This window comes from Xenopus laevis, chromosome 1L (assembly GCF_017654675.1).
Source record: "Xenopus laevis strain J_2021 chromosome 1L, Xenopus_laevis_v10.1, whole genome shotgun sequence".
Lineage (NCBI taxonomy): Eukaryota > Metazoa > Chordata > Amphibia > Anura > Pipidae > Xenopus > Xenopus laevis.
Genome location: NC_054371.1, coordinates 137,693,902 through 137,721,571, shown reverse-complemented (window position 1 = coordinate 137,721,571; position 27,670 = coordinate 137,693,902). Strand labels below are relative to the sequence as shown.

At 37.7% G+C, this 27,670-nt stretch overlaps 1 protein-coding gene across 1 annotated transcript; it reads left to right on the top strand.

Moving 5' to 3' along the window:
- The first annotated feature begins 261 nt into the window (after positions 1-261).
- On the top strand, positions 262-24,825 carry rcl1.L (RNA terminal phosphate cyclase-like 1 L homeolog). The gene is given in 9 exon segments (NM_001086123.1): positions 262-417; positions 5,211-5,282; positions 7,188-7,363; positions 8,695-8,769; positions 9,968-10,092; positions 10,540-10,665; positions 11,930-12,086; positions 22,505-22,608; positions 24,361-24,825. Coding segments are annotated over 9 exon segments (1,119 nt in total). The 5' UTR covers positions 262-281; the 3' UTR covers positions 24,509-24,825.
- Positions 24,826-27,670: the final 2,845 nt, after the last annotated feature.

Below are 27,670 nucleotides of genomic sequence, written 5' to 3'. Positions count from 1 at the left end.
AGAAAATAAAATTGTAATTCTATTCATCTCGTTGGTGTCTGGATTTATTTGTAGGAGTTCATTCACCGTCAAATGTCCTCAAATGATGTTGCCAATAAAGCTTTGAGAAAAAAAAAGAAGTAAAGCGCTTGTTGTGTTTCTACTCCACCCTTTTCAGATGACCTTTAACCTGCCTGTTTGGAGCGTCCCATCCGGCTTCTCGTTCCAAAGCACGTGTGCTGGCGCTGCACTGGGATCTGGCAGCTGTACCAGGGAGAGGTTGTGTGTGAAGGCTACGCAGCATGGCGAGCAAAGGGAACTGCCTTCGCTACGAGGGTTGCAACTTCTTCAGACAGAGGATCGTTCTGTCTACTCTGAGTGGAAGGCCAGTAAAGATCCAGGGCATTCGAGTTAAAGACGAGAGCCCAGGAATCAGGGGTAAGGGATTATATATTGGCAATATTATCAACCGTCGCCCCTTGTTGTATAGATCTTCCACAACGCATTGGCTGCTCGGAACGGCATTTCAATCTGTGAGAGATCATGCAGCGCAAAGATCTTATTGCTTCTACATATTGTGCTTAAATAACTAAGTAAACGCGAAAGGCGTAGATTCGATGCAAGGTGGTATAATCATCCAGTTAGACCTGGGCACGTGTTGCATGGCTGATAAGTAGGTGCTTGCTGCAGGGCTTTCTGTACCATTAATCCACTCGTCAGTGGCAACACTTGTATTCTGACTCTTGTGTATGCCACATACCACATAAGAAAAGCATTTTTATAGACGTTTCTCACTTTTTTAAATTTTTATGACCAGCAGTCAAGCTTGTGTTCTCCTGTGTGTGCATAAGAGCATTCACCCTGTGTCTCTTCAGCTGTGATCAATGGAATTCTGGGGGTTGTAGTTCAGAAACAGCTGAACATAGCAAGTTGAAGATCCATGGCGTAGGTTGCACATCTTCAGTTTCGACAGCCCCTGTTTTGATCAAAGTTTCTTTACATAACATTTGTCTTTATTTATATAGTTCATGGGGGCTTAAAGCTTTTTACAGAAATCAAGGCAGCTATGATAGACGGATGAAGTATGCTCGGACACCAGGAGTTAAAGGGACAGGGAAACAAATCCGGCTCCCTGCATGATAGCCAGCATCAAAGCTAATCACTTAGCCTCTAGGCTAACTCCTATCATTTCATATTTACGCCAATGGTTATGTTTTGCTCTGCCAAAATTCTTCTTAACTTTAAAGGCATTTTGTTTACTTTTTACCTAAGTGAGTGTGTGCCGTTTCAGAGATGTGTGCCCTCGTTTTTATAAACTTTGTCCCAGGGCATCCAGAATAGGTATGTTTCTGATCATTGTGACAGAAAAGTTGTTTTTTAATTAAACCAACCAGTTACAGTTCCTGTATTATCGTTGAAATATGTTTAAATTTATTAGAGTGTAGAGCAGTGATCCCTAACCAGTTGCCAAGCGAGTATCATGTTGCTCCCAGTGTCCTCAAAGCATGTGCTTATTTATGAATTCCTGGTGTATAAGACAGATTTGGTTGCATAAAAACCAAAAGTACTGCCAAACAGCCTCCTGTAGGTTGTTAATCCACATAGGGTTACCAAATAGCCAATCACAGCACTTCTTTTACACCACCACAAATTTTCATGCTTGTGTTGCTCCCTGACTCTTTTTACATCTGAATGTTGCTCATGGGTGAAAAAATTTGGGCCCCCCCCCCCCCGGTGTAGAGAAACTTTCCCTAAACAGATACGTGCCTTACATTATTTCAGTACAGACTTTACTGAGTTCTAATGCTTAAATACATTTCCCAGATTAAATATGCTACACACCGATTCTTGTAAAGCTCTGTTTATTTGACAGTGGCCCTTGACCTATGAGTATTTCACTACTCTGATTTCTTGGTTGGAATAGAATTGAGGAGAAATTGATTCATCTTCTTTCAGTATGCCACATCCATGTGTAACAGAGGTGTCGTTCATGCCTAGTCAACCAGAGTTGTTCATGGTAAAGCAGATTAAACAGCCCAAAATGTAAACATATACGATCACCTTTTTTAGTTTAGTGGTGTACCAAACCGGCAAATACAGCTTCTCTATGATTGACCATGTAGAAAATTGGGATGCACCAAATCCAAGGTTCGGTATTCAGCCAAGATTCAGACTTTTTCAGCAGGATTCGAATTCGGCCAAACTGAATCCGAAACATCATATGGCTTTTCATGAAAAAAAAAACAAACAAGAAAGGCCCGGTAATTGGCCGAATCTTTCACAAAGTGTTTGGGATTTGGCCGAATCCTAAAATAGTGGATTCAGAGCATCCCTAATAGAAAACAAATCACTTTGAAAGGAAACAGTGTTAATATTGCAGAATACTGAAGCAAAAATAAAATAGTACACGTATGGGATCAGTTATCCAGAAACCCATAATCCAGTAAACTCCAAATTATGAAATGGCCTTCTTGCATAGGGAATCTATTTTATCCAAATCAACATTTTTAAAAATGATTCCTTTTTTTTCTCTGTAATAATAAAACTGTACCTTGTATTTGATCCCAACTAAGATATAATTAATCCTTATTGGAAGCAAAACCAGCCTTAGTTTATGTAATGCTTGCATGATTTTAGACTTAAAGAATGAAGATCCAAATTACAGAAAGATACGTTATTTGTAAAACCCCAAGTCCCGGGCATTCTGGATAACAGGTCCCATACCTGTATATTATAAGAAAGACATGAGTTGCTATTATGAGTTGCTGTTATCCAGACTTCTCAATCCTTATAATGAAATTAATTAAAACCAGTATTACAGGTATAGGACCTTTTTATCCAGAATGCTTGTGACTTGTGGTTTTCCAAATTACAGATCTTTATGTAATTTGGATCTTCATTCCTTAAGTCTACTAGAAAATCATGTAAATATTAAATAAATCCAAGAGGCTGGATTTGCTTCAAATAAGGATTAATTATATCTTCATTTGGATCAAGTACAAGGTATTGTTTTATTATTACAGAAAAAAAGGAAATAATTTTTTAAAATTTTAATTATTTGCATATAATGTAATCCATAGGAGATGGCCTTCCTGTAATTCAAAATCTTTTTGAATAATGGGTTTCTGGATAACAGCATTCCTGTACATACAATACACATTTTAAAAAGCCTAAGAATCGGTTTGAAAAGTTAACATATCAGTTCACATTGTACTGAAGAAGGGTATTTCCAGAAATAAGTCCCTGCTTGACTGAATATTACATAAAAATATATTTTAAATCTATCAGTATGTAAAGATCTAAAGAGTTTTAAGCAAATTATTTATTAAATGTGTTTTATTGCTAGACCCAAGTGAACATTAAGTGAGTGAAAGAGACCAAATACACCCATTGATGTGTAAATCAGATTGGGGAGAAGTGATCCACACCTGTGAATAATTTGACACTTTGGTTTTAACTCTCTAGGGTTATATTTAGAACCCATGGTTTTAGGTAGTGTATGCATGTGCTAGCATTGTTTGAGGTTTTATTTTGGTACTATTCTGCATGGAAGTTGTATTCTTCAGTATAAACGATGGCCCTACTGTGTTCTTATGAGTTTAACTTGATGATTTCAATCTTACAGGCTAGTACAGGTATGGGACCTGTTATCCAGAATGCTGGGTACCTGTGGGTTTTCGCATAATGGATCTTTCTGTAATATGGATCTTTATACCTGAAGTCTACTAGAAAATCATGTAAACATTAAATAAACCAATTAGGCTGGTTTTGCTTCCAATAAGGATTAATTCTTAGTTTGGATCATGTACAAGTTGTTTCATTATTCCATTTAAAAGGGGATTCATATTTAAAAATTTGGATTATTTGGAAAAAATTGAGTCTATGGGAGACAACCCTGCCGTAATTTGGAGCTTTTTCATAAGGCAGTTTTGATTGACCTAAATATATATCCGCTCATGTGAATTTAGTTATTTATAATAAACTATTTGTGTATTGGCTTTTCATTTCATTACTGTTCGAGATGGAGCTGAGATGGGTGAACTGATGAGGATCTGTTGGCTGCTTTAGTCTGTATTGCTATCAAGTTGCTTTCCAATTTATCTGCTGTATTTATGCTGTAATCTAAAATTGTTGGTGCTGCATTACTCTTTTAATAAAAAGGCATGCATTTCTAGTTCCTCTTCTTAGCTGTTAAAGGAATAGTTCAGTGTGAAAATAAAAACTGTGTAAATAGATAGGCTGTGCAAAATAAAAAATGTTTCTAATATAGTTAGCTAAAAATGTAATATATAAAGGCTGGAGTGAACAGATGTCTAATAAAACAGCCAGAATCCAACTTCCTGCTTTTCAGCTCTATAACTCTGAGTTAGTCAGCGACTTGAAGGGGGGCCACATGGTACATTTCTGTTCAGTGAGTTTGTAATTGACTCTCAGTATTCAGCTCAGATTCAAAACCAACAGATATGACCCATGTGGCCCCCCCTCAAGTCTCTGATTGGTCACTGCCTGGTAACCACGGTAACCAGTCAGTGTAAACCAAGAGAGCTGAAAAGCAGGAAGTAGTGTTCAGACTGACATGTTATACATCAAATCAGTCCAGCCTTTATTCGTTCCATTTTTGGCTAACTAACTATATTAGAAACATTTTTTATTTTGCACAGCCTATCTATTTAGCCAGTTTTTATTTTTACACTGAACAATTCCTTTAAGAGCTCTTCCTAATATATAATGTGACTTTGCACTGTTTGGGAGAAAACATAACTATATAGCTAAAGCTAATGTACATGGCCTCTTGCTGGAGAGAAAAAAAAGCTTGGTGAATAGCAGCAGGCTATAGGGTATGGCATTGTGCACAGCCACAATTTGCTTTTTCCTTGTACAGTATGACTAATGTCTGAATTCTAAAATGCAAGGAAGGGTTTAGGGGTCCATGGCACACCAGGCAAAACTGAAACAATATAGATATGCTTAGACTTTTGTTGAAGTGAGCAATTTCATGCCAAAATCCACCAGTTTTGTATCATTAAAAATAAAATAGTGATGTAAAAACAGGGGTACAAAATTTCTAAGCTTATTTAGTGACATTCAGGAATTTTGCCTAGGTGCCTAATGGTTGTTTAATCCCTATATTGTTAACCATGTTTTTTTCAAGTTGGAGGCTAAACTTTGACTTTAATCAGAAAGATGCTAAACTTTCTTCAATCTTGTTTTTGCTGTGAATATCCCTGTAGATTTTGAAGCAAGTTTCATCAGACTAATGGATAAAATAACAAACGGCACAAGGATCGAGATCAACGAAACTGGTAATTATTTGTCTGTTTTTCCCACCTCTTTTTAAACAAGTGTAATACTGTATGCATCTGCGTTTGCTCTCTACTCTTGTTATTTATTAGACCTGAGGATGAATGGATGTGGTTAGTCTTGAACATTTTATTTATGTATTGTGTCTACACCCCACAATTTTGTTCCAGATGGCTTAGGAACTGGGAACCACACCCAGTTTTTCTAGGTTTCTTGTTGATGAGCCAGAGGAAAGACCTCATATTCCCTTTCAGATTTGGCTTGAACATTGCATATGTTTTTAACCACTGTTTTTATTGTCACTTAAGCACTCTGTTTATGAATATTAACACTCCCAAGTACTACTACAGGATTAACATGCCTGAAACAGAATTGAATTCTGCTACAATGTTTCAACAGTCAGAACCAGAGAACAAGGAGGGATAAACAAATAATGCTTTAAATTGCAATTACATGTATAAGTCACTTCAAAACCATTTACAAAAACTGTATCTGCACGGTATTTTAGTGCAAGCTGCCTGCCATTGACATAAATGGCAAGCAACCATCAGCAGTAGGGGGATTTCAACCTGGAAGCATTCAAATTCCATTCCATTGAAGTGTTTGGTGGCCCCAACACACAATTAGGGTAAACGTGGGAGGAAACGGGAATACCGTAGAATTTCAGCAATATGCTTGTTCTCTTATTTCCATACATACTAAATAGATTGCACACAGAGTAACTAAATAAAAACCTTGCCTAGCAGATCTTAAAATTATTTCCTTCCATCACTCAAAGAAGTTATTTGTCATTCTGATCACAAGGATTTCCCTGCTTATTTCATTGCCTCTGCAATGTTTCTTGCATATTGATCTTTGGACATGGCAAATAAGCAAAATAATAAATGTAGTTGATTGTGATTGGCTAGCATAATGCCTGCTAAATTATGTATTGCTCTATAGCGAACAAGTTTAATTGCCCTCTTTTGTAATGGAAGATTATTTTTTTTATTCTCCTATTTGCATATTCCTTCTGTAATTTATTACATTTTATTGGCAGCAATCTCTGCTGTATGATGCATTTTAGGCTTGTGAGAACAGATACATTCAAATACTTCTACAGTTGTGGAATGCACAAAATGAACAGTTAACCCCCAACCTCCCCTTATGGTTATTAATAGCACAGTTTAAAACTAAAATACAAGAAAGGAAGAGAGTAGGGGGAGGGAAAAATGACCCAGAAAATGTATGTGATTTTGTTTCATGTACCAGAACAAATGAAAACTCCAGGTTTTGTCTGCTTGCACAGATAATTGTATTTTCTAGTAAACATTTTCCAATTTCTTCCTTTTAGTCATGAATTTCTATCTTGGCTAAAGCTGGGTATGATTGGTTATTTTAGGGGCCTTTTTATCATGTGGTGAAAGACATCACCAGTGATATTGCCCATGCAGATCTTTGCTTCTGGTTTTTTTTTTTTTTAACTTGTAGGTGACTGTTGAAATCTGATTGGTTTGCATCACCAGTGATGTTTTACACAGCATGATAAATAGGCCCCAGCTGAAATTGACCAGCATGTACTATAGTTTTATGGGAGCAGATGTTCATTTGCTGGGAGAACACTGAATGTCTTACTTATTTGATGTATTGGGGGAAAATGTGATCAGCCATTGACCTCCATTGGTGCATTTTGGGCTCACTAGTGAGGTCAAAATGTAAATAACAGAGATTTTCAATGAAGACGCTCAGACCATTTACTGCATTTCAAGGTTTATTTTTTTCCATTACCCTGATGGTACCATTACGTTAAAAGTGGTACTCCAAATTTGAACTCTTGGACACAAAACTATTTTAAATGGATTATATTTCTTTATGAACGTTTGGGATTTCCGTTCAGAGTACTTAATTCATTTTGTCATTATTTGTAGGTACCTCTCTGTACTATCAGCCCGGGCTTCTCTCTGGAGGAACCTTGGAGCATGACTGCAATATACTGCGCTCTATCGGCTATTATTTAGAAAGTCTCTTTTGCCTAGCTCCTTTTATGAAGCACCCATTGAAAATCACCCTACGTGGAGTCACTAATGATCAAGTGGACCCCTCTGTAAGTTGCCATGCCTGGATTTAATGCCTTTCTAAATTCATGTCAAGCTACAGAGTTTTTGTAATTGCTCCATGTATATTGAAGTCCTTAGGGTTTTTTGTTAGCAGAGAATATTTAATATAATAAAGATTTTGTAGTTGGTAAAATGAATCCGGATTCTCGAATTGTTGAATTTGCGAAAATTATTAGCATCACATGTGGAAACCTAAACTATTTCCATTCTGAACTTAGGGTGCTGGCAGATGAAGCAGTTAGGGTTTTATATAGCAATAATATAATTGAAACTGTTTCCAACATTACATCTGATCTCTTCTTGGATCAACATCCTTCAGGTTGACACTTTGCATGAAGTGAGCTGGAGCTATATTTAGCATATCAGTCTCTTTCTTAAAAATGTGATCTTGTATGTGCCAGCAAACCTTCCTCAGTAAAGATGGTCTTTTAGAAAAGTTGCATTATTTGGAAATATTATAATGTTGCATAGAGTGAGAGAAAACTTTCCTTTCCATTAGTATATATAAAACAGCAGCAGCAGTCTGTAGTAAAAAATATAAATATACATATATATTTTAAGTGTGTATAATTTATAATTATCATTACTTGGGTGTTCCCTGTAATGACCTAAGGCTTTCATACCTAGCCCTAAAATGCAAAGCACAATGTGGGTGCATAATTACACCTTTATCAGGACATGGAGTTTTTCGGATAAGGTGTTTTCAATAATGTGAATCGCCATACTTTACGTCTACTAAAAAATAAATGTAATGTAAACTAAACCCAGTAGGATTACATTGCAACCAATATTTATTCATGCAGCTTGGTTACCATCAAGTAAAATGTATTGTTTTATTATTGCAGAGAAAAAGGAAATTTATTTTTTAAACTTTGAATTATTTGATTAAAATGGAGTCTATGGGAGTCGGCCTTCCTGTAATTGGGAGCTTCTGGATAATGGATCCCATACCTGTATTGTATTTAGGCGTTTGAGGCAAGACAAAATAGAGGAAAGGACAGAAAGGTCCTACAACAAAACTTAATCCACTCCTTAAATTTTAGCTTGACACAGATGGTAAACTGAATATTACATATGGGTGGCTAAGAAAGCAGTTACTTATAGACTTAATAGACATTACTGTGTGCATTTGCTTAGCATCTGCTTGTTTGAAAATAGATACTCAAAGGTATTTTTTTGTGGAGTCTGCATACACATGGACAGTCCTTTTTTGTTGTTAGTGTTGTGTCAGCTTCTTGTCTAAAGTCTCAGAACCGAGTTATACTTAGATGGGGGAAAGGGACATGAATATGTCTTAACTGTATTCTTTTTCATTTAGGTCGACACACTGAAGGCTACAGCTATTCCATTATTGAAAAGATTTGGTATAGATGGTGAGCATTTTGAGCTGAAGGTAAGTGTCCAATGCAGTAAGCTATTGGTTTGAGATTTGCCGTGTTTGTTCCTTCATTTCAGTTGTTGTGCCTGTAGCATAAAATGATTTATATGATGAAATGATATAAAAGATGTACATGATATACATGGTGTACATTTAACTTTGATTTATAAAACTTCTGCATCAACATCTCTGGGAGGAGAACAGTATTGAATATTTAAAGAAAATTACTCTTGTAATGCTCTTTCTGTCAGGACTATCAGAAGCACTACTGAAGACCACGACTTTGTGGTCTAGATTTGTGCAAAAGATGTTCACATGCCTCATGCTGCACACAGCCTTGTCTTAAAACCAAAATATGAAAGGCTTTAATAACCCTCACTTAAGGAGTTATGGGTGGAGACATGCACATTACTCCCACAATTCCATAAGTGAGAGTTAAAGCATTTCATTTTTGGTTTTAGGCTGAATATATTTTGTTGGGGACCTTAAAGGAATTGTTCAGTGTAAAAATAAAAACTGGGTAAATAAATAGGCTGTGCAAAATAAAAAATGTTTCTAATATGCCAACAACTGGATGGACCCGACAGGGAACTATGGTTTATTTTTTCCTGAGAATGTAGAGTTGTGATTGACTACACAAGTCTAACTGTGTCTCTGGTAAAGAATAATTAAGACATTTGTGTGGGGGGGATCCAATACATTTTATTTTTTTAAAGTTAAAGAAACCAAAAATTTTAGCCTAAACTAAAGTACAGACACAATATCTAATTTATTGCATACAAGAAGAGGCTATTCGCATCTCCTCTTTAGCTTTAGGTGGTAATCCTGGGACTCTGTTTCTATAGCTAGAAACTCGTAATTGAATCACATTGATATCATCTTGCGATTTGTCAAGGGTCATCTGGATGCTGCCTGCTGTCCCAGTATAACTGGTGCTCTAAAGGCATCCGAAGTGCTTTTCAGTCTACATATTAAATATATTATAAATATATATAAATAATCTTGTTTATTCTAACTCCTTTTCTAGATCTATTTCCACAAACCCATGACCTTTCCCAAGTATGCTTATGCACATTTATTATATGCACTGTGATTGTCGCTCACTTGTTCTTTACAATGTTTCAGTTAAACTGGATTTTGATTGCTATATTGGTGCTAACTTATCTTGCCTTTTTGTACACGCAAATCTTATTTATTTAAGGTCTCTTTTTAGGTATTAAAGAGAGGTATGCCCCCAGGTGGAGGAGGGGAGGTAATCTTCTCATGTCCAGTAAGAAAGCTTTTAAGACCTGTTCAATTGACCGATCCTGGAAAAATAAAACGCATTAGAGGAGTAGCGTATCCTTTCGTATTTTTTAAGGGATCAGGTAGTTTGTATGTGGATGTTGTGATAAGTAGCTGAGCTATTGCTGTAAACCACAAAACCTTTTCAGCATGTTGTTCACTTGTTTTGTTGGCCTAATGCAATAACGGCAGTTCCTTAAATTATAACGAGCAAATATTGTTCATACAAAAACATGCCTTGTTCTCTGCGTAGCTGGCTTTGCTTGTTTACTTGAATTGTTTGCTCACAAGAGACTAACACAGTCAAAAATTTCCCATTTAATAATTTGTTTATAATACATTTTGGGCAGTCTGAGACTGATAACTTTGCTTGTTAATATGTTGGGCTGGAATTATGGGGGAATTGCAGTTGTAAATGACCTCTATAAAATGCTCTAGTTCATTTTTATTGCTTCAATGGACTCCATCACAATTCTACTGTCCTTGATGTATGGCTGATAGATACTCCGTTAGAGTCTCTCCACAAATTGGGAACAGAATCGTAGATGCAGCAAGGGGTGTTCTGAATAGATTCCTCCCAGATATTTACATTCACACGGATCACCTGAAAGGAGCCAATTCAGGAAAGTAAGTATTTCCTTGAAGTGGGCAATATCGGGCTGATCCGAGGTCCCAAGGATTGGATCACAAGGACGGGAATAAATTAACCAATGTGGTCCTCACTCTAACCTTTCCATCAGATATCTGGAAGATTTTCAACCATATATTGGTCAGAAAGGCCAGTCTGAGAGACATGTAGAAGAGCCAATAAGCTGCCTACTCTGTCTGTGAGCAGCTTTTATCTGGCACGTGTAAGGCCCCCTTTAGAAGATGGCCAGCCTGGATTGCTGTTTATTACGACTGCAAATAGGGGTGTGAATGATAGGAAATTAAAAAGTTTGTGAACTGCTAATTGACACCATATTGACACCATAATTGAAGAGATAAAAAAGCGCACTTGAGCGAATAATCAAATTATGAATTAGTTGGTTAAAGGGGTTGTTCACCTTCAAACAATTAGTTGTTTTCAGATAGATCATCAGAAATAATGACTTTTTCCAAATACTTTCTATTTTCTAAGTGTCATCGTTTTTCTAATATTGAGGTGTAAATTGTAATTTTTCTCCTTCTAAAGCAGCTCTGGGAGGGGGGGTCGCCGACCCTGTAAACTGTTCTTAATGGATACATTTAGATGATACATTTCTTATCTTTTGTCCCTGCTGAGTAGAATCCCTGGGTTTCATTATAGGCAGCTCTTATAACTGATAAAATAGTTGCTAATACTCCAGAGCTGGTGCTGAGAAATGTATCAACTAAATGTTGTAAAATTGTAACAGTTTAGAGTCTGCGCCTGAATTACTGAGCTGTCAGACTCAAACACCAGAGACAGGAACATTCAACTTTAATATAGATATTGGAAAAACAGTAAAAAAAAAAAAAAATAAGCAATGGAAAGTAATTGCAAAAAGTCTTTATTTCTTTGGAATAATCTGAAAACTGAACTGAATAAAGTGTTTGGAAGCTGAACCAGCCCTTTAATCGAGCAGTTATCCAACCATCCCTTGTGCAAAAAGATAACTATGAACAGAATAAGCAGATATGAACACTTAAGGTCGACCCCAATCTAATATGACTAACTTACTAGAAATCACCTTAGATCAAGTTGTTCTGATTCATTGTTGCACATTTTTTGTCCTGATAATTGTCCCAAAGTTTAAATCTGTTTATGTAAGGCCACTTTACAGCACGAATTACAAATAAAAATGAAAGTTGTTTTTTTTTGTTTTTTTTTTTCTCCCCAACCCCCCCCCCCCCCCCCCCGCCACTAAAATGTTTCTTATCCCCTGTGTAGGTCCCCAGGATTTGGCTTGTCTCTTGTGGCGGAAACAACAGAGGGTTGCTTTCTCAGTGCTGAGCTTGCTTCCAACCCTCAGGGTGAAGGTAGCACAGTGCTTCCTGAGGATTTGGGACGTAACTGTGCAATGTTGCTGCTGGAGGAAATTTACAGGGTAGGTGACTTTATTTATTTATTTATTTATTTAAAGGACAACCAGGGTGGTTGCTCAGGGCCAGTAATTCCATGGAAGTACAGTTTAGTGGAACAGGCATGGGGCAAGCCCTCATAAATACAGACCTATTTATTAAAATATTTTTTTCTATATCTGGGTACATTCACAATATATTGGTAAATTGAGAATGTTGTACAATTAAAACCAATACATTGCCTGATCCTTTACATGTTTCACTGCTATGCCTTTTCAGAAGCTTTGAGCTTTGTATATTTTGAACAGTCCAATCTACTTATGACAGTTACCAAAATTATTCTCAAAAGCAAGCATGGAGGATGTATTTATAATGTGCAGGTCAATGGTTATAGCTTCATATATCTTACACAGAGCATCCAGTGAGTGAAAGAGTATTTATGATCTCATGTCTGTGCCTCCTGCAGTGAAGGAGAAAGCAGTCTCTATATTTCTATGCATTTCACAACCTGATATTTGTTATCTGTGTTTGGGCACGCTTACCAGCCCTTGTTCATCTGTTAGCCCTTGTTCATTCCTGGCACAGCTCTTACTCTAGCTTGCCATGTTTTTGGGGGCCCTTGGGGCTTGTATGTCAAAATTCTGTTTAAAAGCATTTCAGGAGATAATTCAGTGGTGTAAGGTAAATAAAAAAAAATGCTTAAAACTACAATTTGTGTGGAGTGTAAAAAGTTGTAAACAGAATAAAATGAGGAAAATATACACGTTTCATATTCTAAATTGTTTATTCCCAGTGCAATTGTAAGAGCTAATTAAAAGTGTTGGGGGTTCAGAATTAGTTGTTCTTCAGTAAGAAATTATTACAAATGCTGATGTTTTTTTCTTATGGTCAATGACAGGTACACAAAATTTTGTCTCTGTTGGTTAAGGGAGTAGGTGAAAAGGAAACGGAACAGGTAAACAATTTCAGTGCCCCTAGCCAGATAGTTTGCTGAAGTTGCGTTAATAAGTGCCATTTACGGGATGCTGAGAAGAGAATAATTTTCCTTTTCTGGTCTGTAGCAATTGTGAAAAGATTCAAATGCCTGAGGGGTTCTGTTCCAGCTGAGCAAATACTTTAAATGGAAATATAAAACTGACACTAAAATGCTGATATGCCCAAACTGAAAGGTAGAAAAACTTTTCCCAATGTCTTTTAAAAATCAGCATATAATTACTTATGAGTTCAATGCTTCCTGTTTAGCCTTGTGAAGAGTAGAGTCATCCTTCAACCTAATCTTAAGCAGACGGCTTTTTGGGTGGTAAACGCTAAGGTGAAAATTAATAAACGTTGCATTGAGAAAAAAATTGCAACAATAAGTTTGTGTTTCATAATGTAATACTCCTCTTTAGATTGTTATTGCATTGCAACTTTTAAGGCATCCTTGTCATAATCTTTTGGAGAAACAACTTTTTCGGTGAAGTTTTATTACATACACTGCACACTGACGCACACTATAAAATTCACGATCTTTTTTACACTGTCTGAAGCGGGCGCTAAACAGTTTCCAGGTTTGGAAAAGCTAAATTAAATTCACAGAATGGCATGCATTCTCTCTAAGAGTGTTCTTGTTTGTCACAATTCTGAACTTGTTGACACTGTTATGTTGTGGAACCAGTTACTTGCCATGGTTTTGGTCCACTCATTACTTTACAGGGTAAGGAATATTGCCAGTAGATACACCATTTTTATTCTTTGGTGAAGCATTTGTTTCCCCGCTGCTTCAGGGAAAAAATTACGATATGGCTAGGCGACATGTAGCCCTAGGCCCAGGCCTTTGTGGCCTTCCCTCAAATCCCATTATTTGTCTTGGTTAGAATGTTTTAGTATGGTAGTGTCCACATTTATCAGCATAACAGGCTTATTGCACATAACCTGTATATGAACCATATTCCTTGGTTGTTATGAGAGAAACTTATTGTTAATTCTTTAGCAATGCCTAAAAGGTTATGACCTCTACTTATGGAAGAATAGTGTTGTCTTTACAGTAGTCTTTCAGAAACCTGTAGGATGCAAGGGAGCATTGTATTCAGTTGGACTTGCAGCATACTGTAGGTTGCACTTAACGTGGTGGTGGTCGATGAAAATGGGCAGGGGTGCACATTTTTAAACGTCAGCCTAAGTCATGCATCAATTTTACAAGTCTGACTGTATCTACTTAAAGGTGGTGTTCACCTTTGAGTTAACGTTTAATCATGTGAAGAGTTATATTCTGAGACAATTTGCAATTGGTTTCCATTTTTTAGTATTTGAAGTTTTGAGTTAAGCTTTTTATTCAGCAGCTCTCCAGTTTGGAGCAACCAGAATGCTTTAAATGCAAATTACCCTAGCAACCATGCACTGATTAAAATAAGAGACTGCATATGAATAGGAGAGGCTCCGAATAAAAAGATGAGTAATAAAAAGTAGCAATAACAATACATTTGTAGCCTAACCGAGCATTGGTTTTTAGATGGGGTCAGTGACTCCCATTTGAGAGCTGGAAAGTGTCAGAAGAAAAAGGCAAATAAAAACTATATAATAAAAACCAATTGAAACGTAGCTTAGCATTGGCCATTCTATAATATACTTAAAGTTAATTTAAAGGGATCCTGTCATCGGAAAACGTGCAAACAGATTTTTTTATATTCAATTTTGAAATCTGACATGGGACTAGACATTTTGTCAATTTCCCAGCTGCCCTTGGTCATGTGACTTGTGCCTGCACTTTAGGAGAGAAATGCTTTCTGGTAGGCTGCTGTTTTTCCTTCTCAATGTAACTGAATGTGTCTCACTGGGACATGGGTTTTTACTATTGAGTGTTGTTCTTAGATCTACCAGGCAGCTGTTATGTTGTGTTAGGGAGCTGCTATCTGGTTACCTTCTTTTGTTTGGCTGCTGGGGAGGGGGGTGATATCACTCCAACTTGCAGTAAAGAGTGATTGAAGTTTATCAGAGCACAAGTCACATGACTTGGGGCAGCTGGCAAATTGACAATATGTCTAGCCCCATGTCAGATTTCAAAATTGAATATTGAGAAATGGATTTCAGTGCAGAATTCAGCTGGAGCAGCACTATTAACTGATTCATTTTGAAAAAAAATGTTGTTTTCCCATGACAGTATCCCTTTAAAGGTGAACAACTTCTTTAGGAATTTTTGTGCATGTTTAGATTGTAAGCTGTATTGAGGGATCTCTTTTTATATAGTATTTTGTTTATATGCACTCTTCTGTTGCATAATGATGCAGAATGTTTTGGTGCTTGTGAATAGTATACAGATTTCTTGTTAATAGTATTCAGATTGTAGTCATGTACAGCACGATCTCTTGCTTAGTGTTTGGAGCAAGGACATTATGGGAGTTGACTGCGTTTCCAAGTTGGCAATGTAAGTTGATCAGATTTCTGCAAGTGTGTTGTATGTAGGGCAGGATGCCTGCTGGATTGACTCAGCACCCACTCAGCAAATTGTGCTTGGCCAGGTCATGTCTGCATGAATGTTTCTACCAGAAATGGCAACCCAGGAAAAGTCTTCATTGCCAGTTATTCCCGTTTAAACATATTTTCAGAAGCAAAGTTTAGAGGTACCAGCATTAATTCTGTTGAAGTTGTAGTGCATTAAAAGGTGTTTGAATAATGGCACAATTATCATATTTTGATATAGGGAGTGAATGAGGTAGAAAATAGGCTAACATCATTCACACCTCAAAATGGCAGTACCTAGTATGAAGGCCTCAGTTAAAATCATTATTTTTGTTCATACAACACCTTTGTCAGGTCAAATATACATTATAGGGATGCACAGAATCCAGGATTCGGTTTGAGATTCTGCCTTTTTCAGCAGGATTCGAATTCGGCCGAATCCTAATTTGCAAATTAGGGGCAGGAAGGGAAATCGCGTGACTTTTTGTCACAAAACAAGGAAGTAAAAAATGTTTTTCCCTTCCCACCCCTAAGTTGCATATGCAAATTAGGATTTGGTTCGTTATTCGTCCAAATCTTTCGCAAAGGATTCGGGGTTTTCGGACAAATCCAAGATAGTGTTTTCGGTGCATCATCCCTAATACATTAGGACGGAAAAACAAACAGATTCATAATAACAACTATATAACAAGGTTTGAACTGAGCTAAAGAAGGGGGGGGAGCAGGTTACATTTTGTTGTTATCCATTGCCCACGCTTGTATTTGGTTTCAGTTAATAAATACCCACAAGGCAGCCTGCCCAAAAGCATTGCAAACCTACCCCAGTATCACACACTGAGCAATGTAGGGGATGAGGCTGGCAGAAAATCCTTTTCATCTCACGCTGCAACAGGTAAGCTTTCCTAGTGTGACACCACAGGGTTTTACTTAATTAGTTGTATATCTATTACAGTTTAGGCTTCTTTGATTCCTGTCGCAAGGAGTTTTTTTTTTTTTTTTTTCAAGTGGGGAAAGAGATTCCAGCTTCCATTTTTTTTTTAATCCAGAAGAAAAACAGTTTCTTTAGACAAAAAAATTAACTTAGACAATTAGTTAACTTTCCACAATTAACAGTATGGCATTGGCATGCAGGAATACTGATGTCTTATTGAGGATTTATTGGGGTGTTTCAATAATCAAGTTTGTGACTGATTTGTACTAGAAGAAGAATGTACTGAAAAAAGAATGTTTACAGTATCTCAAAAAAGCATAAATGTTTGCAATATTGAGTTTTACCAGTGCAGATCTGTATATGACTGGCATCAAGCATATGTGTTTGGGTCACTTAATATGAAAGGGCGGCCAGTTTAACATCCCTCAGTAACAAGTTGTGTGGAACATTCTGCTTTAACCTAAAGTAACACTCATGTTTCGGTGACCCCCTTATGCCTACATGTCACCTGCTTAAAGGGGTTGTTCACCTTCAAACACTTTTGTTCAGTTGGTTTCAGATAGTTCACCAGAAATAAATACTTTTCCAATTATTTTCTATGTGTGACCACTCTAATATTGAAGTGTAAAGTGAAATTTTTCACCTTCAAAAGCAGCTCTGGGAGGGGGAGAGGTTGCCGACCCTTTAACCGTTTTAAATTGATAGATTTAGTTGATACATTTATCTTTGACCCTGCTGAGTAAGTCCCTGAGTTTCATTACATGCAATAGTGATGTGCGGAATTGGTATTTCCCCGACCCGCATCTTCTGGGTTGCTTTTACAGACTCGCGCCAACCCGCCCGATGTCACAAAAGGACAGGTGGAAGTCAGAAAGCCGGCATTTGACTGTGGTGGGCGGGGGAGAGCAGGAGGATAGGTCAACCCACACCTGCCCGCGAACAAGAGTGCAAGGTCGGCCCAAACCTGCCTGACCCAAGGGTATCGGGCCGGCCGACACATCACCAACGGGCAGCTGTTCGAATTGATACAATAGTTGCTAATACTACAGAGACGTTCCTGAGAAATAGATTAACTAAATGTAGCAAATTATAACAGTTCAGAATTCTCCTGGCTGAGCTGTCAGACTGAGACACTAGACTAGATACACGAACATTAAACTTAAATTTTGGGAAAATGGTAAATGATAAAAGATTGAAAGCAATTGAAAAAGGTATTTGTTTACGATGAAAAATCTGGAAAAAAAAAACCAACAAAGTTTTTTGAAGCTGAACACCCCCTTTAATTTGTTGGAAAGATAAAACACATTTAGGCGAAACACTCCTAATTTCCCAGGTGGGGGTGAAACTAATTATAAAGTGGGCATAAATTGTGGTGAGAGGGGTTGGAAATGGGCATGGTGGGATGATCAAGGCCTGATATTCATACATAGGGAGTCCCTTTAATCTTCACAGAAGAACATCCCATAAGCATTCTTAAAAAAAAAAAAAAAAAAAAAAAAAAAAAAAAAAACACACACATGACTCTACATTTCTTTGAGTTTGCATCTGCACTTGACCAGGAGCCATGGCCCAGCTTCCAGTGTGCATGCTCCTGTCATTGATCACGGCTATGGAACTTGGAATTGAAAGTAAGTTGGCCAAAGATAGCAGCCGCCAACCCCATTCAGCAGCTTTGCATGTCTACAGCCAATAAAGGGAAACTGATGCATGTGGTGCTGTGGGGGTTATGCAGTTTGAAAGGGGGAGGGGATGTGCCCTAGACTTGATTAATAATACCTGGATAAACACATATAAAGCAAATCCCAGATCCACAGATTTGAGCCCACTACAATATAAAATATATTGCCGGAAATAATAGCTGAGGGCAAACTAGTAATGTTTCAGGAACTAAAACTTATATGAGAAGAGGATGCCCAGAGATGAAATAAAAAATATGAGACAATAATAAAATATGAGACCTATGGGTAGAGTAGAGCCAGATGTAAGCTCACCCTGAGAGGGCACCCTCCCCCACCCAATACCTTAAAGTGAACACAAAAGAACAAAATCCAATGTGAGATGAGAACTCAACGTAAATAACTAAAGAAACAGGAAGTACGGAGTTGTAGTGTACACTACCCTCTTGAAAAGATCCATGGAAATGAAGACGCCACACTTGTTTTGTTTTTATTTCAATTGTTTGAAAATGTTTATTGGAAAATGTTTCACAACATACAAATAATTAATTCCTATGTATGTAACACAGGCCATGCAATACAGTTGCTTAATAAAATAATACCTGGGTGGGTAGTTTCCCTCTTAAGGTCATCACTGGGGTTTATTTATTAGCATGGTTAGATCCCCTTCATTTCTCTAAACACGTTCCTATAAAACCTTTTTACAAATTGTAAAAGTTTTTTACAATTTAAGTCAAATTGTTTTTCAAGCCTATTTACTAAGTATTAAAAACTAGTGTGGTGTATTTCTAACATGCTACAACCCTTGTAACTGTTGGTTCCCTATGTAGAGAGGTGTCTGTGTCATACTGGCTGTTGTGGATTAGCATTTGGATCATGTAGAAGTATGATACGGTATAAATGAAAGGAACTCATTTTCGTCATACAAAAAATGTTGTTTTTCACAAGTAAATACATGCTGTATGGGGTCCATTATGTGGAGGAAGGAAGAAAAGGAGTTCCTGCTGAAATTGCTCAACAATAGAAATTCTGAGAGAGAAATGTGTTTATGATATGTTGCCCAAATATTCGGTTTGAGTTCGTTTGGCGCAAATACCAGTGGTCCCCAAAGAAAGAAATCCCTGTCTAATTATCGAAGACCATTGTGGGTCCTATGAACCATAACGCAGTCTATGCAAAAGTGGTGGCATGAAAGTCCTGGGACCTGAAAATACTGATACATTTTATATAACGTCATGTAGGAACACTGGATTTGTGTCAGACACCTACATGACACTCACTGGTCACACGTTAGCAGATTTGGTACATTTCTACAGACTGACCCAGCATTGGTCTTGTGCGAGTCCCAAAAAAGCATTCCAGCAGATTACAGATATAAAATTATTAGTCTGCGTATGTCATTGGCTGCCCTTATGATCTGGAGAGTTATTCAGCTTTCAAAAATTATATAAAGTGATTATTGTTATTGACTGGCACTTGGCATGTGACCAAACTGGCCAAATTGTGAGGGAGTCACCACTTTGGAAGTTTAGACATGCCGTTATGTGTACAGGGCAAATCTGCAGCCAAGCTGCCTACTTTTTGAAGATAAAGCTGTTTATTCTGTCTGCTATTTGTAACCCTTGGACTTGTTTGGTTTAAAGTGGCTTGTGTTAACTTGCCCTGCAGTGGTGCTGTTACTTTTATCTGTGCAAAATGATATTTTAAATACATATTATTATGTTTATCTACTTTGCCTACTGTGACATTACTGCTTTCTTATCGGCTAGAGAACCAAAAGGAGAATCCTACACTGCATGTCCAATCAGACTTAAAGGAGAACTAAACTCCCGTTTAGCCAAAAGTCCCCGCTGGTCCCCCTCCCTGCCTCTTGTAGCGCTTCGGTATTCTTCCCCTTTGGCAATTTCTGTTACTTTTGGCTCATGCACAGTTACGAAGAATACTGAAACGCTTAGATGGCGCCCATGAGCTCTACTGTGCTGACTATGCATGTGTGGTCAGTATTTCTAGAGGGGACACAATTCAGGGGGGAGGCAGGAAGGGGTGCCAGTGGGAACTTTTAGCTAAAGGGGGTTTAGTTCTCCTTTAAGTTGGCCATATATCCACCCATAATATTATATGAAACTAATTTTCATGTAATCTTTGGTGCGTGTATGGTGGGAGACGAACCGTGCGATATCTGCAGAAGACTTGGATATTGTTCGGCACATCGATCTGGCTAGCCAGTGGTCGCAGGAAAGATTGTAATTGTTACATCTATGGCCACTTTACTAGTGGATACAGGACTTACTGCATCATGTGGGAATCTGCATTTTGCTCTAAGCATTCCTTCAAATTTTCATTTGAGCGGCAGTGTTTCCCTGGGTTATGCCTTCAGGACAATTAGATGGAGTGTGGACGCCTGAATGGTCTCAGCACAGCCATCGGGACAGTGGCTTCTTGAAGGCATAAAAGGTTACTGATGACCGATCTTATGATCGCATGCATACCTTGGTCCAAGTTCAGCCTGACTTAACAGTGTGTAAATATTGCTCAGATCTATACATGCACATGTTCCAAATTTTGGTTTTTACTGTATGGATGTAACATCAAACTAACTTATGTCTTTGGATTCATAACTGCATAAAGTCTGGCTCTTTTGTTACAGTACTGCAAGATTTTTTTCACTGCAATTTGTCCAGTGTCTGACCCTCCTCCTAGTTTAGCATTTTAACCACCCTTTATCTCCAGCACTTGGCACCACTTTTTGTTCCCAGCACTTTGTGTATCCATGTACTGTACAGTATTGCTGCTGTAAAAAAGTACTTCATATGTTATTAAAATGGTCAAATAAATTGGACCCTTTGCTAATTTGCATGTTTTTAATGCTGCTTGGCACATTGCTGTTTGATAGAAGTTCTCATGCTGCTACCTTGTCTGTTCATAGCCAGGCAATTGGTTCCACATGGTAGTGTGGATCTATTTCTGTTTGCTGAGAAGGTCAGCTAGTAGGATAGGATACAGCCCTGAAATCTTTGGCAACCTTGCCCCTGCGGCTTGGGTTACAAGAAGAAAATGATGTCCTAATGATTGATTACTAGATGGAACTAAACCTACTAGTAATTGGCAAATTTGCAGTAACCCATGGCACCCAATCACATTTTTTTGCTTCCTGCAGCTCTCAGATTGAAACTTGCCACTAATTGGTTTACTGTTGGGTTACTGCCCAGGTGCAAATTTACCCAAGTTTAGTAAATCGGCCTGCTTGACTTTTATTACCCTGGTCTTTAACTACTGTTGTGGCTTTTCATTGTGAGACCAATCCAAGTGGTTAAGGGTGGTGGCAGACTGGGAGATTAGTCGCCCAGCAACAAATCTTCTCTACTGCGGGCGAATAATCTCCCCGAAATGCCTTCCCACTGGCATACAAATCACTTTGGATTTCTGAAGTTTTCTTGTGAGGTGACTCTTCTTCTGAAGCGATTCCTATGCCATCCCACTGGCGATTCGTATTCTTGTAGGCGGGAAGGCATTAGGGGAGATTATTTGCCCGCAGCAGAGAAGATTTGTTGCTAGGTGACTAATCTCCCCAAATGTCAGGTTTTAGTGGCCCTTTAAGAATAAGATGACTAAATATTTATGTAGTGGTACTAAACTATTTGCTATTTAGCTCCCTGGTAGATGAGAACAGCACTCAATAATAAAAATTCAAGTCCCACTGCTACTCCTTCAGTTATACTGAGTTGGAGAAACAATAGCTTATCTGAAAGCAGTTCAAGTGCTGGCTCTTTCTGAAAGCACATGATCAGGCAAAATGACCTGAGATGGCTGCCTGCCCACCAATATTACAACAACAAAAATTATATACTTGGTTCAGGAATAATATTTTATATGATAAAGTAGATAATTTACAGTATAGTTTAGAATAAAAACCCTGCACCATAAAAATCATGGACAGATTTTTTCCCTTTAAGTTGCTGTTGTTGGGTCTGGAACAATGGAGACCCCACTCGTCATGTATTAATTCCTTCCCTGCATTGCAGTGTAATTGCTATAAAACTACAGCTTATGAATTAGTCCTGTTTTGGAAATAAAACCTTGTTTTGTAAATGAGGTACAAGTTGCGTTGGCATCAGTGTAGGCGTTCCAGGCCATACATTGTTACAAGTGTTACTTGCTTGTGATTTAGCTGAAACAAATGGCGGCACCTATAGGTGCAATACTGAAGCCATGTTCCTGTTCAAATCAGGTGGAACATTCAGTGTTGCTCCTTGTAATCATGCAATCATAAATGAGGCCTATTCTGTAAATCATACAGTATAATGTACATAATCACTAGGGGCAAAGTTTTTCCAGCACTGATAATAAAATGGTATTTCCTACATTTTTCATACAATCTGCTGTTTGTCTTTGTTTACAGGGTGGCTGTGTGGATTCAGTGAATCAGAGCCTGGTATTGCTGCTCATGACCCTTGGACAGCAAGATGTTTCCAAAGTCCTGCTCGGACCTTTGTCCCCTTACACGTAAGCCATTTGCAGAATGTTTAACACACATCACCTTGATTGTCCTCAGCAGAGCCAGTTGCCCCTTTGTTTAAACAGAATATTCCACCCACCACTTCAGTTATATTGTAACCAATGTGGCTTCACTGTTAACTGGTGAGAATAGGTTTTAAGTTGGGAGGGTGTGTGTGTATGTGTCGAGATAGATAGATAGATAGATGGATAGATAGATATATTATAATACATATGAGATATGAATATCCTTTATATTTGTTATAAATGGTGCTTAGTGATGTCAATTGTCACATGACTCACTGAAACGTGTGTATTATAATAGTGTACCCCTTATTGTAAAATAATAAGCATAATAGTTGTCGCCTTGACATTCCATGACCTGTATAAAAGATATCTAATCAATTTTTTGCCCTGTATCTCAAGGCTTACAGTGCTGATTTTTCTGTGAGTTTTCTCCTGTGATACACCATGCCCAACATGGAGTCTGAATGTGAACTGTCCTTTTTCGGTTATCATGGTACCGCTGCTGTATATATGAAAGGTACAGTACTGTGATAACTGAAGAATGGTGGTGCCATCAAGAGACTGAAGGCCTGTGGGTTGAGAGGTTGTGACTACAGAAAAAGTGCCAGGCCAGGAAGCTTATAAGATAATGTGATGCCAGTTATTAGTGGGCTGGAACACGAAATATGTGAAATTAGATCTCCTATTTAAATTGGTTTTGTTAAAATGTAACTGACTTTTGTAATCGGTGGGTCTTTTGGTGTGAGAGATTCCGATTATACTGCAGCCATCTGTTATTTAAAGTGGTGGTCTCCTTTTATTAATTATAGTTTTTAAATTATTTGTCTCCCTCTTCTGCCATTTTCCAGCTTTTAAATGGGGGGGTCATTGACCCTGGGGACAAAAATAATCTTGCTCTAGGCAGCTACAATTTTATTTTGTTACTTTGTTTTTACTTCTCTTTCTATTTAGCCCCTCATAGTCATATTCCAGTCTCTCATTCGAACTGCTTCCTGGTTGCTAAGGTTAATTTGACCTTAGCAACCAGATAGCTGCGGAAATTCAAATCTGGAGCTGCTGTGCAAAAAACAATGTAAAAAAACACAAACAAATGAAGACCAATTGCACATTCTCACCAAATCACTGTCTACATCATGCTAAAAGTTACTTTTATTTTAATATTCACTTTTAAATTAACGCCAGGCTTAGAAAACCACCAACAACCAATAGTGTTTGCTTTTAAACAAATGACTACTAAAAGCTTCTGTTCATTGGTTAGTATTGGTTACTAAAACAAATTCAAGTCATCTTACCCCCATATTCAATAAATGACACAAAGTTTGACCAGGAGGAGTAACAACCCATAGCATGTATTTAAAAAAAAAAAAAAAAAAAAAGAAAAAAAAAAAACCAGAATCAGTAAATGTTACCTGCTGGGTGGTTGCTATAGGGGATTAGACCTGAACCAAACTTTGCTCCTTTTATTACATAACCCTCAAGTGTGTTACTTAGAATCCCTTCATTGGTTCATTATTTCCCCCACACTGGTTGTAATTTGGCCATAGAGGACAGCCTGGGAGGGTGGGTTTACAATGCAGCTAGCGCTCGCATGCCAGTTTTGAAGAGCACAATAGAAATTTTTGCAGACTGTAAACATGAGGCTGGCTATAGGATTATATTTGTCAAGCTGTGTATGTACAGGACTGGACTTCTCTCTTGGAAGTTAATGCACTTAACTTATTTTATCTTTCACAGGATTCAGTTTCTGCGCCATTTACGGAGTTATTTCCAGATCATGTTTAAAATGGAAAGCAAGACCTTTGAAGAGCAGAAAGGGGCAGAGAAGGTGCTGTTGACCTGTGTCGGCGCCGGATTTTCCAATCTCAGCAAGCCTGTGAAATAAAACTTGTTAGGCAGCTGCTTTTATATTAAATATACATAGCCAGTGTAACTTTGGCAGCTTGATGGCTGGATCCCATTGCTCAAAACATCACACTAAAGGCTTTATATTGCGGAGCTGCAAACTGGCCTATATAGACAGCTGTCACTTGGGGGATGAGGCTGCACTAACTACTGCCTTGTGAAATGAACTTGACAGAGATAAGGAAATGCGTTTTAGCTTTTTCTTAAACCGGATTCAAGACCAGTCAATGTGACCTTTGCTTTTACAATAATGTTTAGTGCCATTTTTAAAATAAACAGTATGACAAAACAATAAAATTGCACCAAAAGTCTGTCCGCTTACACAAGAAAAAGGAAAAGACAATTACATTGCAGTCCAGTGTATAATAAAACACAAGTAAGAATCAATTCCAGAACTAGCTGTAAGTTCAGTTTAAACACGACCAATGAACAATTATTCAAAAAGAATACAATTTTCCTCTCTAACATTTACACGAGCAGAAAAAAACTAAAGATAAACAAATTACCAAAATAATTAACTGATTAATTAGATAATCAATTTTCAGGGAACATCAAAGGGTATGAGAATTGTACATGAACTTTTTAATCACCCCTAAATATTTAAGGTCACACTGGGAGATATGGGGAAATTTAAGTTGCCTGGCGACTAATCGCCTCTTCTTTGGGGCGACTAATCTCCCCGAACTGCGTCCGTCTGCTAGAATGAAAAATCGCCTGTGGCATGGCACTCGTGGTGCTTCGTTTTCAAAAGTAGGCCGAACTTGCCTCAAGAACCGCGCGACTATATCTCCCCGAATCTCCCAGTGTGACCTTACCCTTAGGGGACCACTGTTTCAAAATGTTTTTCCTAAATCCAATGGTCTCAAATCAAACCGAGAAATTTAAGGTATAATTGAATGACTTGAGTCTGGAGAGTTCTCCTGAATCCAAAACAAGAAAATAAGATTTACAGGTTGCTGCAGTGGCCAGGTGAATAAAATGCTTGTTTTTGTCAACACCCGTTATGTTTAGGGTCAAGATTCGTTGTAGAGTTCATTTGAAAGTCAAGGGAAGTGAATTTAGGAGATCACTTAGACAATATGCAGTTTTTTTATTAAAAAAAACTTGTTTCCACCCATAGAGCCAAAATGATAGGGCACTCCCACAAATAGTGGAGCATAGAAGCATTCTTGGCTTTGCATTTAGGACAGCAGGGCATTGTGGAGCCTTCTGAATTTCTCAAATAAAATGGCTTATAACTCGGGTGGACCAAACTAAAATGTTGAATGCTCCAACTCTCACACTGAATACAATTCTTCGAATGCTTGATAGAAGATAAGTGGCAAGGAGTAATGTCAAACTTTTAACCCTTTCACTGCCAGCCTATTTGGCCAAGTTGGAACTTCTATTGCCAGATCGTTTTTGAACATTTTTTGCTCTTTCACTTTAGGGGACTTTCCTGGGGGGTCTTTTAGTTTACCCACAAAAACAAGGTATCGTTTTTCTCAAGACAACCTAAGCTTTCAAAATATGCTAGAATGTTGTTGTCATTCCACTCCTGTAAAAAGATATGGGCTTCTAAGTGTATATAAAAAAAATTTTAAAAAAATTTCACATGATACGAACTCATATATCAGAAGCATAATTTATTTTATGCACGAGAACATGGCAGTGTTTTATGGAGATTTCTCACTTCTATTGATCAAAAACTCAGAAGCAGTAAACTACCAAATTTTCAAAGCACCGCTCCACAAAACTGCATACATCTGATTTCAAGGCCAAACATTCCACTAACAGTAGGTTTACCCTAAAAAACTACACCTTATTGGAAAAATAGATTCTAATGAGTTCAAAATGGGTAAATATATATTTGTTCTCCAAACTACCAAGTTGCAATTCGTTCCTAAAGTTAGCAGTTTTTATAAAAATTTAAAATTTTTAAAAAATTACCTTAAAGTGTCCAGTCTACAGCATTGTATCTCCCACATATCATTATACACCCTAAATATGAAAGCCCGGGGTCCGCTGAACATTTTGATGCCCAATATGTATACATGGGTAGTTAAACCTAAGTATGTGGCGTATAGGGGCCCCTGAACGAAAACACCCCATACAAGTTATCAGTTCTGGAATTCCAAATCCTGCAAAATCAGCACATTTACAGCAGTCCAAAAATGTTTGTTCACCCCCAGAAAACCATATATTTTTGAAAAGTTTGTGGCGTATAGGGGCCCCAGAAAGAAGACACCCCATACGAGTTCTATAATTCCAGATACTGCAAAATCAGTACATATACAGCTTTTTGTGACGGGCAAAGGTACAAAAAATTACGTTCACCCCAGAAAACCAAATATGTTTTTAAAGTACACATTCTGCCGAATAAACATTTGTTAAAACTCTTTCTACTCCAAACTTACATACTGCAAAGCAACGCTAAAGACAGTGGGTTTTTATGATATTTCTGAAAATTGCCTAAAAATATTGCAGTTGGTCGCACTTATCTCACCCAATTTCTTACATACAAATGGAAAACACCCTAAATATTGACGTCAAGAGTCTACTGAACAGTTTGATGCCCAATATATAGATATACCAAAGCAGGTGGGCACATGCGGACCCCAAATGAAAATAGTGCATAGAAACCATATATTTTTGGAAAGTACACATTCTGATGAACACAGAATTGCTAAAAATGTGTTTCTACCCCAAATGATCAAAGTGTAAACGATGCTAAAAAATGACACAAGGAAAAACAATGCAAGCATAAAACTGCAATAAAAATCACAAAAAATCAAATACAGTTAGGAAAATCAACGAAATAACAAAATAACTGATCCGACATCGTGGTTAGTGGTCAGAATGCTTGATCCAGTAGTCACGCTGTGAAATCTAAAGTTTTTAGGGAAATGAGAGGGAAAATTAGAAAATGAACTAAAAAAAAAAAAAAGTAAAAAAAACCCTAATAAGTGTATGTTTGTGTATGCATGGATGTACAGCTCTAAAAAGTGTATACATTTGTGCATATGTGTATGTAGGAAGTGAGGTCCAGGTCCTGCGACAAGGAAGCCATTGGTGCTTCTCTGTCGGTTCTGTGGCGTCGTGGAGGAGAGGATTCGCGATCTGCTGCAGGTAAGCTCGTTGCCTAGGGGGTTCTGCTGCTCAT